General features: G+C 52.5%; 1 protein-coding gene across 2 annotated transcripts; it reads right to left on the bottom strand.

Moving 5' to 3' along the window:
- Positions 1-1,638: 1,638 nt before the first annotated feature.
- Positions 1,639-11,347, bottom strand: LOC121140047 (X-linked lymphocyte-regulated protein 5C-like). 2 transcript variants are annotated; one of them, XM_040744747.1, is made up of 8 exons: positions 11,195-11,347; positions 6,850-6,992; positions 6,237-6,306; positions 5,317-5,351; positions 4,043-4,160; positions 3,200-3,299; positions 1,907-1,960; positions 1,639-1,760 (listed from the first exon to the last, which is right to left on the bottom strand). In XM_040744747.1, the coding sequence occupies exons 2-8, from the start codon at positions 6,953-6,955 to the stop codon at positions 1,653-1,655; spliced, it is 591 nt and encodes a 196-aa protein (XP_040600681.1). In that variant the 5' UTR covers positions 6,956-6,992; positions 11,195-11,347; the 3' UTR covers positions 1,639-1,652. The 2 variants fall into 2 exon arrangements, with proteins under 2 accessions (XP_040600681.1, XP_040600682.1); XM_040744748.1 differs by lacking the exon at positions 1,907-1,960 and having other exon boundaries at positions 11,195-11,329.
- Between the last annotated feature and the right edge of the window lie 1,524 nt (positions 11,348-12,871).

Genomic DNA, 12,871 nt, shown 5'->3' with positions numbered 1-12,871 from the left:
AAGCTGGTGCACTGGGAGGAGGGAAGCAAGCAGCTGGTGAAGCCTCCAAGAGGGAGAGTGTGTGTGTGTGTGTGTGTGTGTAGAGGGGGGATGGGAGCGGCAGTTGCTCAGAGGACACAGGGAACAGAGAGAATTGAGAAGGAAGGCCACCGGGAAATCTGGAAGAGGGAAACTCCATGTTTGAGGACACCAGTCCCTCAGAGGCAGAGCCCAGGACTAGGAAAGGAGGGAAGCCTGGGATGGAGAGGCAGAGGGCGATCTAGAGAGTGGGAGAGGCAGAAGGGCACAGGGCAGAAGGGCAGGGATCATCTGGGAAGCCAGAGAGGTCCAGGCACAAGGCTCCTTCTGTGGTGCTGCTCACACTGAGCACTCAGTCGGAAGCAAGCCTTTCTGGTCGGTTCTTTCAACCAGCTCCCAAGCAGTATTTATCTGCATTCAAGCTGCATGTCCCCTTTTCTTAAGCTCTTCCTAAAGGACTGGATGTATGCAGAGGGCTCCCGGGGTCTTGAAAATTCAGTTTTACTTTTCTGTGTGCATGGCTGTGTGCAGGAGGGTGTGCATGGATGTGTGCTTGAGTGTGGAGACCAGAGGTCATTAAAATAACTCAAGGTCATGTCCTTCACGTGTACGTGTTGGCATACCTACATGTGTGCTAGGGTGTCCGTGTACCGTCCTGAACCGCTCACCACATTACTTTTTGAGGCAGTGTGTCTCACTAAACACAGAGTTTTCCAATTTGGCTGGAATGGTGGTCCCACAAGCCCCAGGGATCCTTTATGTCTCTAGCCTCACTTCTCTGGGGCCATAGGGGAATGGCGCCATGCCTGGACTACACATGGCTGCTAGGGATATTCGCTAGGGTACTATCTGGTGAACTCATGCTTGCTCAGCAAAAACAGACCTAGCTTCTCGCCGGCACCCTGAAAACACTTAGTTTACTATGACACACTGAGCACTTTAGTTAAGGCATCTGAATCAGATCTGAGGAGAGATATTTCATAATCTATTTTAATGAGCATCAAAAAGAATTCCCATTGAAGGGCTGCTTCAACTCCTGGGTATGTAGGTGTCACTTAGCACCAGGAGCTTCAGTAACAGTACAATTGCCAGATCCAAGCCCTCAATTCAAAGAGGGTTAATCCTCTACCAGCTTTTTCATTCCCTACATCAGCAGGGGAGCTGCTGAAATGCATGGCCACCAATAAATAATCAAGTACAATGCTAATGTCAGAAGTCTGCAAAAACACTGAACCTGAAAGAAAATTAAAAGTGCCCTTGTCCTTTTACTTATTTCGCTGGCCTGTCCAATCAAAACAAGTCAAAGAACACCAGAAGTATCCCAGACTTGGTGATTTCCATTGAAATCAGATAGAGGTCAATAACTCATCACTGCGATGCAGTGTGCTCCTTTCTAAGCAGATTTCCAGTCATCGGCTTCCGTGCTAGAACACTGTCCCCAACCCTGTCATCAGCTTCCCAAGCTAAACAAACCATAGCATTTCTCCTATGTGTGGGAAAATATTCCAAGGAGAGTGTGATCACAGTTTTCAAAACTAATTGCTTCTCCCACAAACTGAGAAAGGGCCAATCTGTCTTCTGCTTTTATAGACACATGGTGTGACATGAGGGTGTGTTCTGTCAACGAGTGCACTCTACCAGACCTTCAAAAATGCATTGCATAGATCTTTAGCGTTTTCAATCTTGGTTTCATGATCCTCTATAGCTTTCTGTAAGATCTTCATCTGTTGCTGAGCTATACGCTGAAATAGAGGAAATCAATGAAAAAATGTCAGTAAAAATGAACATCCAGCCCTGCTTACAGGAACTGATCCCTTGACGCTTTGTGTTGTGACACTCGTGATGAACAAGATTGAAGAAATGGCCTTCAATGCCAAAAGCAACGTACCATGGTCTGACCAGTCACAGATTGCGATAGTCTTGTCAGGCCTGTGCAAAAATCCTATGAAATAATTATTTTGAAATTGTCAATAAGACCCACCTAATAATCTGTGGCTCCTCACCTTACCAAAATTAAGTACAAAGAATTCCTTTGTTTACATAAAATATTTTTATTTATTTATTTGGTTTTACGAGACAGGGTTTCTCTGTATTGTTTTGGAGGCTGTCGGACCAGCCGGCCTCGAACTCACAAAGACCCGCCTGTCTCTGTCTCCCGAGTGCTGGGATTCAAGGCGTGTGCCACCACTGCCTGGCCATAACATATTTTTTAATATGATGAGGACACATTAGCTTCCAAGGAAGCCCTTCTTTCCAAAAAGGAAGAATAGAAAGAGGTTTGACCTAATCATCCTCACCAATCAGTCATTCCCCAGATTGAGACATTCCATCAACTACATTACCACCCAAATAAGAAGGGCCTCGAAGACAAATGGCAAACACACATCAGCTCACGAGGTCAAACATTCCATAGCAACATGTAAAAAATGAAACCACTCAATACACAAAATCTAGAAAGGTATGGATTCTTCACAGGTCTGCTTTGACTCCTAGGAAACTGAGGCAGGGAGGTTAATTATGCCCCCGGGCTTTCACAGGTGTCAGGACTGTGGCTGCATCCCCATCAGTGGCGTTCAGAGGACATGCTCCTGGCCGCCAGACTGAAAGCTGCCTCCATGTCCCCCCTGATCCCAGGCGCTGCTTCCCCACCTTTGGAAGGCAGGGCCTTTGGCAGTATGGTTCTGTCCTCCATCAGGATGAAAGATCCCTCAAAGACAGCGCTGCTCGGCGTCCACGAACGCCAAGCCTCCACCTGCTCCGGCACAGCCACACTGACTGCTCTCCCTCTGCCTCCCTGACCACTGTGTCAGAAGGCTACCCGGGACCCCACCCCACTTCCACCCCGTCTGTCCTGTACTGTTTTGCAGCTGCACTGTGTGGATCACAAAGGGCTCCCTCTGAGCATACAAGCCCATACCTTCTCCTGCACTCTTCAGGCAGTGTCCACTCAGCCTCACTCCTATGCTGGCTCCTAACCCATGAACACACCTCCCCTCACAGAAAAAGAAGCAAGCCAGAGAGGACGGCCAGCCCCTCCAGGCCACATCCACCACCCTCCTCGTCTCCCTCATGCTCCTGTCCTGTCCTGTCCTGTCCTGTCCCTCGAGACCTGCTGCACTGAAGCCCTGCCACTTTGGGAAGGGGCACAGCGGATCTATTCCAAGCCAAGAGCAACACTCACGTTGAGGTGGTCTTCTTGCTCCCTTGCTCTCCCCACCTCGTCCAGCCACTTGTGATACAGGGACTCAAATATCTGTGAGTGCATGGAGTGAAGTTCCTGCCTGTAAAACACAGTATCAATTCCTGAGCTTTGTCACACCGCGTGAGGCCAAGGCAATAACACACACACTCATCCTTTTGAAACAAGAGCCAGGAGCAAAAGAGAAAGGGGATTTAAGCGACTCTTGAGAGGCAGGAGAAATGTGATCCCAACCCTGAAGAATTTTGCTTTAATTAGCTACCAGTGATGTCATTTCACGTGTCTTCCCTCTCAAACACCTAGGATGCTCTGATGCACACCATTCCCAAGATTGCATTTCTGACTTAAAACTAGACTCATCTTCGCTTCCCCTAATGGAGTAACCTATAGATTCTGAGAGTCAAAGCCCATATTGTGAAGGCAACATACCCTTCATCCTATGTCACTTACAGACAAGAAGAACGCATAGGATCCTTTCCCCACACGGGCACAACAATTTACCAAAAGGAGCAGGGGTGGTATCTCCTAATAGGTACCGTTTTCTAGACCCTAGAAGACTGTCCTTCCCTACAGAAAGTTATCTGCCTTGCTACTTGATAGGGGAGAGATTGTTCTCTTGCCCACCTGGCAGCTAACACATCTCAGCTATGTAAAAGGGGGATGCTGCCAGCTATGAGCATGGCTAGCTCACAGAGACAATACATTGCTACATAGGTCCCATTAGCAATTCCACTCTGTGCAGGGTCACCATGGCAGGCAGGAGTGACTGTGCAAGGAAGAGGAAAAGTTGTACGGGTCTAATTTTACAGAGGGTCGGAACTCTACCTTGACTTCTGTTGGGTTCTGAAAATACTCTGCAGGTTTTTGTTCAGGCTTCGGAAAGAGGCATTTATGTCCTTTTCAAACTGCTTCCTCTTTGCCAGAAGGGACTGGATAATGCTACCTTATACGAGAAAGGAAATGGTATCACGTTAACCAATTATCCGGAGGAAGAGGCACGTTTTCATCCCTGACACATCTCCTACAGAGCAGTAAGAGTATCTATAGATCCTCTGTCCATTTTGCTCTTCGCTGTATTTTTTTAATTATAGACCAGGTCACGAGTAGCCCAGGCTGGTCTCAAACCTGAGAGGCAAGTGAGGGTGACCTCCAGTTCCCGATTCTCCTCCCTCCACTTCCTAAGTGCTAGGCATACAGGCATGGGGGCATCGTGCTTTGACGAGTGACCGCCACTGACAAACCATTTTCTGGATACCTGAGAGCCTAAGCAGCAGCTCCTCTGTATCAGGAAGCGCAATGCTGTCAGAAGTCAGACACCCTGGCTTGTATGAATTGACTCTATACGCTGCCTAAGAATTGACGATGCCTCTCTAGTAATGCTCTTTGAGGACCGCCTACACAAGTGAATAAAAGCTGCCTCAGCTTGGAGGGTGGAGTGTGGTTACACTGACTTGGTTACCGTTGAAGACAGAGAGCGAGCTCGTGTGGCATGCATGATGTTTGCATGCTATCACACACACACACACACTTTTGTTCCACGGCCACAGCGTGGCTGCCTTTGACATTCCCTGACAGGCTCAGAGATTCACATTTGGCCCTCAGGCTGTATTCCATGCCCTCTTTGGCAGGGCTTCCTGGAGGAGAGCGACTTCAGAAACCCAGAAAAATGACTTGATTCAGAATGTGAAAAACAGTTGTTGAAATGTGACATACCACTGGTGCAGTAAGATAAAAAGCAGAGATTTATGTGCTTGCCATCATCTCTAGTAACACTCTTCAGCAATCAATGCAGGAAGCAGGAAACACTCCCCACTGACTCAGTGAAAGCTACCCCAGCACCCTGTTCAGAGCAGCTAGCTAAGGTCAAGCTAGTGGTACCCACCACCGCCACCCCCCACACCCTCACACCCCAGGAGGACAAATGGCAATATACCCTTCCACAAAAAACAAGAGCAAAAAGGAAAACGAAAACAAAACCCTCTGTGCCATGGAACTCTAACAGAGAGTCCTGTTGGCTGGTGCCCAGGTTCTCTCACCACGAGTAAGTTGTGGGCTCGGAGAGAGAGAGCTCTGGGATAGCAACATCTGCTCAAACACACCTTTGAAATCCTGTGTCCTCTTCTGAACAGGCTCCCTGTGGAAAACGCACACAAGAATACTTAAGTGGAGACAAACATCCAAAGTTTGCTTTGAAAGAAAGGTGAGGCATGTGGTTTTGCAGAGACTAGCACTTATGTGGGGGAAAGCCGGATGTTCCCCTCTTTGGGTCACTGTTTTTAATTCCTTCCTTCATGTATTCATGGTGAACCAACTGAGTTCGCTGCAGGTTCATACGGGCACATGGGCAAGGGCTGCTTGCTGGAGCATGGGTGATTCATAGTCACCTGTATCCCCAGGAAACCAACCTCAGGCTGGGTGTTGGATGACTGTGACAACTGCCTCCCCGGCATTCCCTGCCCAACTTCAGGCAGATAAAAGCTCCATGAAAAGTGTCTCCACTCCTCAAGCAGTGACTTCCTGTTATGTTGTGGCAGTATAGGGGTTTTGTACTAAATGCTTACCAGAATCCATTCACTGTACGGCAGCGATGGGGTTCATAAAGGCGTACTCACCCATGTGTCGTGCACTCCAGCCATCAGCCATATTCATTCTCATCCTTCCTCAGTGCCCTCCTGCTAGGCCTGCTCTATCACCCAGACAAGCCTCTCTTCAACTTCCATACCACGTGACCATATTCAACCTCCAGAGTCAGCGTCTGCTCCCCAAGCCTTTGCCCACCTCTCCCCAGTCTCCCTTCTGGGCTTGGGTTTTCTCCTTGTATGGACCTGCTTTATAATCTAGGATCCTCAGAGGGAAAACAGGTGACTGTAGTCTCTTAGGTGCTGGCTGCTTTCACTTAACACCAAACTCTCTGTTTGGATCCATCTTCCAGCCAAGGACATAATTTTCTTTGTATGCCTGCATAAAACCACACTGACACCACCTCCTGGGGCAGGTCAAATTTCCTTTAAGACATCACCTCGCCTCTTGCACATCTGATCCTGAGTAACAGCTGCCCACCTCACTGGTATCAACTGCTGGATTCTTTGCTGCATTGAGAAGAAAGGGAACACCTTTGTGAATGAACAATCACCCCACACGGGAAACAGCTCCACTCTGGGTTGGCTGAGCCCGTGCCTGTTGCAACAACAGTGTCAAAGTAGTCTTCCAGGAACCAATGCCCACCCTCCACCCCATCCCCCACCTCCCATCCCCCACCCCCTACCCCCCACTCAGGTGAAATTCAGCTCAGCCAGTGTCTGGGGATAGCAGGTACATGTATTTGTGCAAGACTTTCAAGGAAGTTCACCGTGACCCATGGACTTCTTCAGAGGCATGCTGGCCAGGACCAATGGCCCTGTGAGCCTTGTACTTCCGCCATGGGGTGAGAACATCAGTTGGGGACAGAAACCCAGAACATGCTTGAGAATCAGATCTCAGCACCTGAATCCCCCCCCCCGCCACACCCTACCCCTGGAGCCCCATAGGATGACCTGGTTAGTACCAGGCCAGCCCTGTGCTCCACCTGTCAAGGAGTAGTAGAATATCCCCTTGGTTAGGCACAGCCACATATGCCCCATATCAGTTGTTACCGGGCATGATGGCATCGGGGTTCTGGGAGTCATCTGATGGGAGATTTGGATCAACCCTTGGGCGCTTGGCACTCCTCTCCATGTCTTTCTCTTCCTTGGTTGACATGGCTTGGGGCCTTGCTGGGCTGGGCTGGGCAGGACTCCTGAAATGTTGGCGTGCACAGTAAAGACACCGAGAAGAATTTCATGACAGCAATGGAAACATGGACCAGGGCTCCACAGGCTTTGGCCATGTGTCCTGGCACTTGCTGTGCTGGAGCAAAGAGGCGCAGGAGGGGGACACCGATATATATCACCACATCCAATCATATTCTGTCCCCCGTCCCTTTCCTTTTCTGGCAGGACGCAGAGCTCTCCGCAACCCCGTAGGCCTCAATCTCGGCCCTTTCTGCTGAATTCTTGTCCCCAGGATAGGCCAAGCTTGGGCTAGCCCCCAGACCCAGTGGCCCAATACTGGTGTCTAATCACAAACACCAACCCACTGATGGCCAATGCAGTCACCGGAGCCATGTCTGGGCACTTACTGCTTGAATCGTGCTGCACACTCAGGTGAAATCCCTACCCACTGTCAGAAGCAACTCAGGGACCCAGGCATCCTGGAAAGACCCAAGGAACACACACAGGAGGCAAATGCAGAGATTCCCCAATGTACTCGCACAAAGTGGCATGCCGTCTGTATGAGGGCATCGGGGTCTCTGTGCTCGCAGGGAAGCGCTGTGGGCACCAGGAATGTTAAGCACACAGGCTTGACTCTTCAACAGAACAGATGAGTACATCTGTCTGCCAACTAGAAGGTTGGGAGTGGATGTTGTTTACGGCTTGGTGATCTGTGCTGTCTACAGGGCCAGGTCACACCTGGATCTCCCAGATTAATAGGGTTTTCCCAGACCCTCCCTCCCTAGGCCTTCATTGTTAGTTTGGCTTCCCAGTCAACGGAGCCTATCCTTCAGGGAGATGTCCCATGTACGTTACAACCCGGTGACCTCTGTACTCTCTGCATGACTGAAGCCATGTCAGATCCTAGGGCTCTAAGATATGGAACCCACATTCATGGGAGGGGTCATGTGTCCGTTGCAAGAGACCTTCTATGGAGTTATGCCTTAATCTTCATTCTGCACACGAGGCTGAGATAATCGTTACCAGGGAACTTTGTTCCAAAAATGTAGTGTACTTTGATATGTCTAAAATAAACTGCTTCTGGGTCAGACTCTAGAAGTCTGAACCAGCGTCTGCTCATTAACTAGGGTGCATTGAAACGGATTTTCCTTCCTGACTCACGAGGATCGCTACTCTGCTTGCCACGGAGTTTATACGGAAACCCATGACAGTCCATACCTGACTGTGAGGAAGTACAACCCCCCGGGGCCCTTCTATTTGCACCTGGACTTCACCTCACAGGCCAAGCTTGGATCTACCACGCACACTCAGGTGAAATCCTTACTCACTCTCATTCTGGATGTCTCAGAAGCAACTCAGGGACCACGGCATCTTGGGAAACCCAACACACACACACACACACACACACACACACACACACACACACACACAGGAGGCACTGGAAACAAACTCTCTGACACAGTTTCCCCACCATCTGACTTTACAGGAGCACCCTTTAATAACCAGCCAGCCACCAAGACAATTCCTATTCCAAGGCCCTCCCCTCAACAACCCCCTTCTCTTTATAGGAAGGTAACACCTTGATACTGCCCGCCTCCACAAACATGCTTTGATTGGCTGGAACAGCACCTATAGATGAGGAAGGCCCCAGCATGTGGGCCCAGCTGGTACACATACATGAGGGTGTGTCTGTGTGTGTTTTTGTGCGTGCTCACGCATGCGTACAGGTGTGCAATGGCCCAGCAGGCACACTTGCCTGCGGTGGACCAAGCATCCATCCTTGGTTGAGGCCAATGTGGCACAGATGAACGTGTGGTCTGAGAGTTCCATGCAAACTCATGAGGTAGGGCCTGGGAGGTGCTCTTGCAACAGATGGGTCTCACTTGCCTGTCTCGGGCCCAGCAGTTGCCATGCGTGAAAGGGCCCAGCAGACATCACAAGTGGAGTTGGGGACACACATCCGGTGTTGACCAGCGGCAATGGGGACCTTCCATGCTCTTCCCCACCCCTCACTGTGTAACCCGCACATCTTCTAGTACCTGCGGAGCCTGGGATTCTGTCTGGCCCCTTGCAGAAGGGAGGCTTGCAGAAATCAACACAACCAGGGAGGTCTGCGACACCCTGGGGTCCCATTCTGTGCCACCACCCTGCACTGTGGATCCAGGCTGGCTCTGATTTTTTGACCACCAGAACCTCAGAACAGGGACCCACTCAGGTTAGGTGATCACGCTTCAGCCACTTTCCCCTGAGAGCTTTCTTCCCCTGGGAGGCTTGTCCCACCTGAGTAGGCCCCCTTTCCCTGAATGGCATGATTCCTGGTTAGGAGGAGCAGCATGCAGGCATGTGTGAACCTGCTCCAGGGTGCTGAAGGGTGAGACGCGGGGACTGACTTGGTCCTGCAGGTGGTGTACATGGCTGAGCTGGGAACCCCAGTAACAGGGCCAGGAGGAGACTGGATTTCCTTTCCCAGAACACATGCTGTCCTGCCCACTCCTCCAGGGACCTGTGGTCCTGAGCAAGCTTTCTCAGATCTCGCTCCCCCCCGCCCGACCCTCCTCCTGCTTGCAGTCTGATGCAGAAGTGAGGCTCCAGGCATCACCTCAAGGGCTACTCGGGCCCTAATAACTAGTCACTCACCGAGGTGGAGCTTCCTCACCCCTCCCCATCCCCATCCCACCCCCACCCCCACCCAAAGACCATCCTTCCACTCCAGAGCAGTCACACTTCGTTTAGTCCTCGATTCCTGAACCTAAGACTCCCTGCTTCTGGAAGAGCAGGAAAGGCATGTCGGCCTAGCTAACCTTGTCCCACCCAGAAACCATGGCTCGGAGGGACTCGGGACTTGCACCCGAACGCACCTGAAATGGGGCCTGCACTATTAAGGACAGGAAAGGCTCGGAGCACCCTCCCTGTTCAGCGAGCCTGCCTACCTAGCTCTCTCCCGGGACCAGTCTGCAAAGTACCCAAGGAGTACCGAATGTGCCTCCTGGAAGGTCCCTACCCCAGCGGGCAAAACTGTCCTGCCCACTCACCTAACCCTAGGGCCCTGCAGCCCCAACACGGCTTTGCCGGTTGCTCAATCTGGCCTTCGGGAGTGAGGCTCTGGACATCATGGGCTATCCTGGGTCCCCATGCCTCGTCACAGACCTAGGTGGCCTGGATTCACAGTGATCCCCCAGAGACCCTCCCTACCCGCCAAGGTGGGTCACACCTAGCCAGACTTCCCAGAAAGTAAGCATCGCTCCATCTGGCAAAGCAGGCTTCTGACTGAGTGAGAGGCAGGGCGGTGGAGGCCACAGAGGCGGAGGAGGCGGCGGCTGGGCAGGGGTGGGAATTGAGTCTGTGTCTGCATGCACTGAAACTTTCGAGAACCTGAAACCGCGTGTACCAGAAACTGCACAAGTCAGGCCGAGAATGTACTGCAACACCCACAACCCTCTTTTAACTGGTCCCACCTGGGGAAATATGGGCCGGGAAGAATGTCTGCAGTATGGCCAGAAGGTCCCTAGACACTCCAGCAGCACACAGGCCGTCCTGCCCACTCCTCTCAGCCCCTGTGGCCCTGACAACCCTTTCCCAGGCTGCCCTCCCTCCCGGGCCTTTTCCAACTCGACAGATGATTCAGGCTCCGGAAGTCACTTCATGCACTCAGGCGGCTTCCAATACCTGTCTGCTCAGCTAGGAGAACGCATCTCACAGCAACCGCCGCCCCCACAAACCACTCTCACCCTCGAGGGTAGTCCCGGCTGCAGCGACCTCACTTCCGGAAGTGTTCCGCCTCAGTGGAAAGCGTTTGTGCATGTGTGAACCCTGCCAGCTCAACACCCCCCCACCCCACCCCAGCCCCGCCCCCACCCCCCGCCGCCACCTTGCCGAGGCCCACCTGGCACTCAGGCATGCGTGACTTGGGTGTTCGGGCTGAGCATGTGCATGCGAGACACCGAGGTCTTGAGGCTTGCGAGGACCCGCACCCCTCTTTCAAACAGGCCCACCCGTGGGCATGTGGACCGAGAGAACATCTGAAGTACCCAAAGATCTGAGAAAGGGCCATGTGGAAGGTCCCCAGTCGTGCTCCGTGCGTGCGTGCTGCTTGGTGCCCTCCTCTGTCCCTAGTCCCTCAGGAAGCCTTCCTAGACTTCCCTCCTGGGGCCTAGGCCACTCAGTGTGGAACTTAGGAGCCAGACATCACCCCAGGGAACATCCTGAGTCCTAATACCTCGCCACTCACCTAGAGGAGCAGGTCTCAGGACGGCGGCCCGAAACTCTGCTTCCCCTCGACGGTGCTCACAGCTAGTTAGTCCTCACTTCCGGAAAATACGCGAACATGCGCAAGGGCGCATGCGTGCGCGCCTGTCCAATCCTTTGCCTCGCCTCAGCCCAGCTGCCACTGCGCAGGCGTGGACAGGAAATTACTCTTGAAGGCCCCGGAGGACCTGAAACGCCCAGACTCTTGTTTCAAACGGGCCCGACTGTGGCCCTGTGGGCCCGCACAAATGTCTCCTCTGCCCAAAGGCTTCGGAAAGGGCCACACGGGGCCGGGCCCTGATCCTGCTATGAGCACACGTGCTGCCCTGTCCTGCCCACCCTTCTCCATCCCTGCTTCCTATCAAAGCTTTCCCACAGGGCCCTTCCTGGCCTCCCCCACGCCACGGTGGAATTCGGGCTGCAGATGTCGTCACCTCTGGGACTATCCTGGGACCCCAATACCTAGTCACTCACCTAGAGGGACGACACAGCTCACCACCATCCTGAGACCCTCTTGGTCCCCCAGGGGGCGTCCCAGGTATGCCTCACCTCACTTTGCAGAAAGTGCTGCATACCTCTGTGGGAAACCATGTCTGCGTGGGTGAGCCTCGCCATCTTGAGGCCCACCCCGTAATAACACATACTTGACTTGGAGCTTACGGTTGTGGTTGTGCATGCATAAGCTGGGAACTCACCTAGGAAGGGCTGAAAGTGCCAGGAACACCTCTGCCCCCTGCTTGCGGTGCGCCAGCGTACAGAAGTATAGACCTGTGCAGAACGGCAGGGCTACCCGGAGGGTACTGGAAGGGCCATGTGGAAGGTTCCTCGTCTCTGCGGGAGCACACACGCAGTCCTGCCCACTCCTTGGGGTCCCTAACACCTTCACAAAGCTTGCCCAGGAAGCCCTTTTGGCCCTTGTCCACCCCAGGGTGGAAGTGAGGCCCATGACATCACCTCATGGGCCCTAACACATAGTCACTCACCCATAGACATGCTTCATGACAGTCACCAGAGGTCCTCCTTTCCCAGGGTTCGTCCTCACTTCTGGAAACTAAGGGTGCTGGCCTCTCTAGAGAAGCCGGCAAGCATGCGTGACACTAGCTGAAAGTGCTCCTAAGGGACACCCATCCAGCAGCCACTCGAGTGTAACTTAGGGCTTGTAGCTGTTCACGCTTGACTCACGTCTGTGGTTGTGCCCCTCCTGTCTGAGTACCACTCATGGCTGCTTCTCTGGAGAATCCAGGTGTCCAGTGATGACTGCAAAAGTACACAAGGGGCAGAACAGGAGGTCCCTAGTCCCCTGTCCACTGCACAGTCTCCAGCCTGGCCTTTTTAGGCCTGTAGTATCCAGGGCCCGGTTTCTGGTTGCCTTCAGGACCTTTGTCCCACACAAAGGAGGAGTGAGACTCCTGGCTGTCACTGTACTGTTCAGCTTGGGCCCTGACACTTCATGGTCCTACTGTCCTCCCCCAAGGACTCTGGATCTGCAATGACCATGCCTTGCCACCACATCATCTGGGCATGCATGAAGCCCAATCGGGACACAAGTTCCATGATATCTGATCTTAGGGAATGCAACAGACATAATTTGACAGCAGTGAAGTTCACACTCCCCCACTAACACACACACACACACACACACATGCACAGACACGTATGC

The sequence above is a fragment of the Mesocricetus auratus genome, unplaced genomic scaffold (assembly GCF_017639785.1).
Source record: "Mesocricetus auratus isolate SY011 unplaced genomic scaffold, BCM_Maur_2.0 Super-Scaffold_100003, whole genome shotgun sequence".
Lineage (NCBI taxonomy): Eukaryota > Metazoa > Chordata > Mammalia > Rodentia > Cricetidae > Mesocricetus > Mesocricetus auratus.
The sequence above is the reverse complement of the archived record's forward strand: the minus strand, read 5'-3'. Positions and strand labels throughout refer to the sequence as shown.

Bases quoted from the DNA above. Each gene is read 5' to 3' on its own strand.
- LOC121140047 (XM_040744747.1), bottom strand. From the start codon at position 6,955: ATGTCAACCAAGGAAGAGAAAGACATGGAGAGGAGTGCCAAGCGCCCA. The intron at 3,300-4,042 runs GTAGAGTTCCGA...TGTGTTTTACAG, and splicing joins AGAACCCAACAGAAGTCAAG to GCAGGAACTTCACTCCATGC. The intron at 1,761-1,906 runs GTACGTTGCTTT...CCTCTATTTCAG, and splicing joins CTGTGACTGGTCAGACCATG to CGTATAGCTCAGCAACAGAT.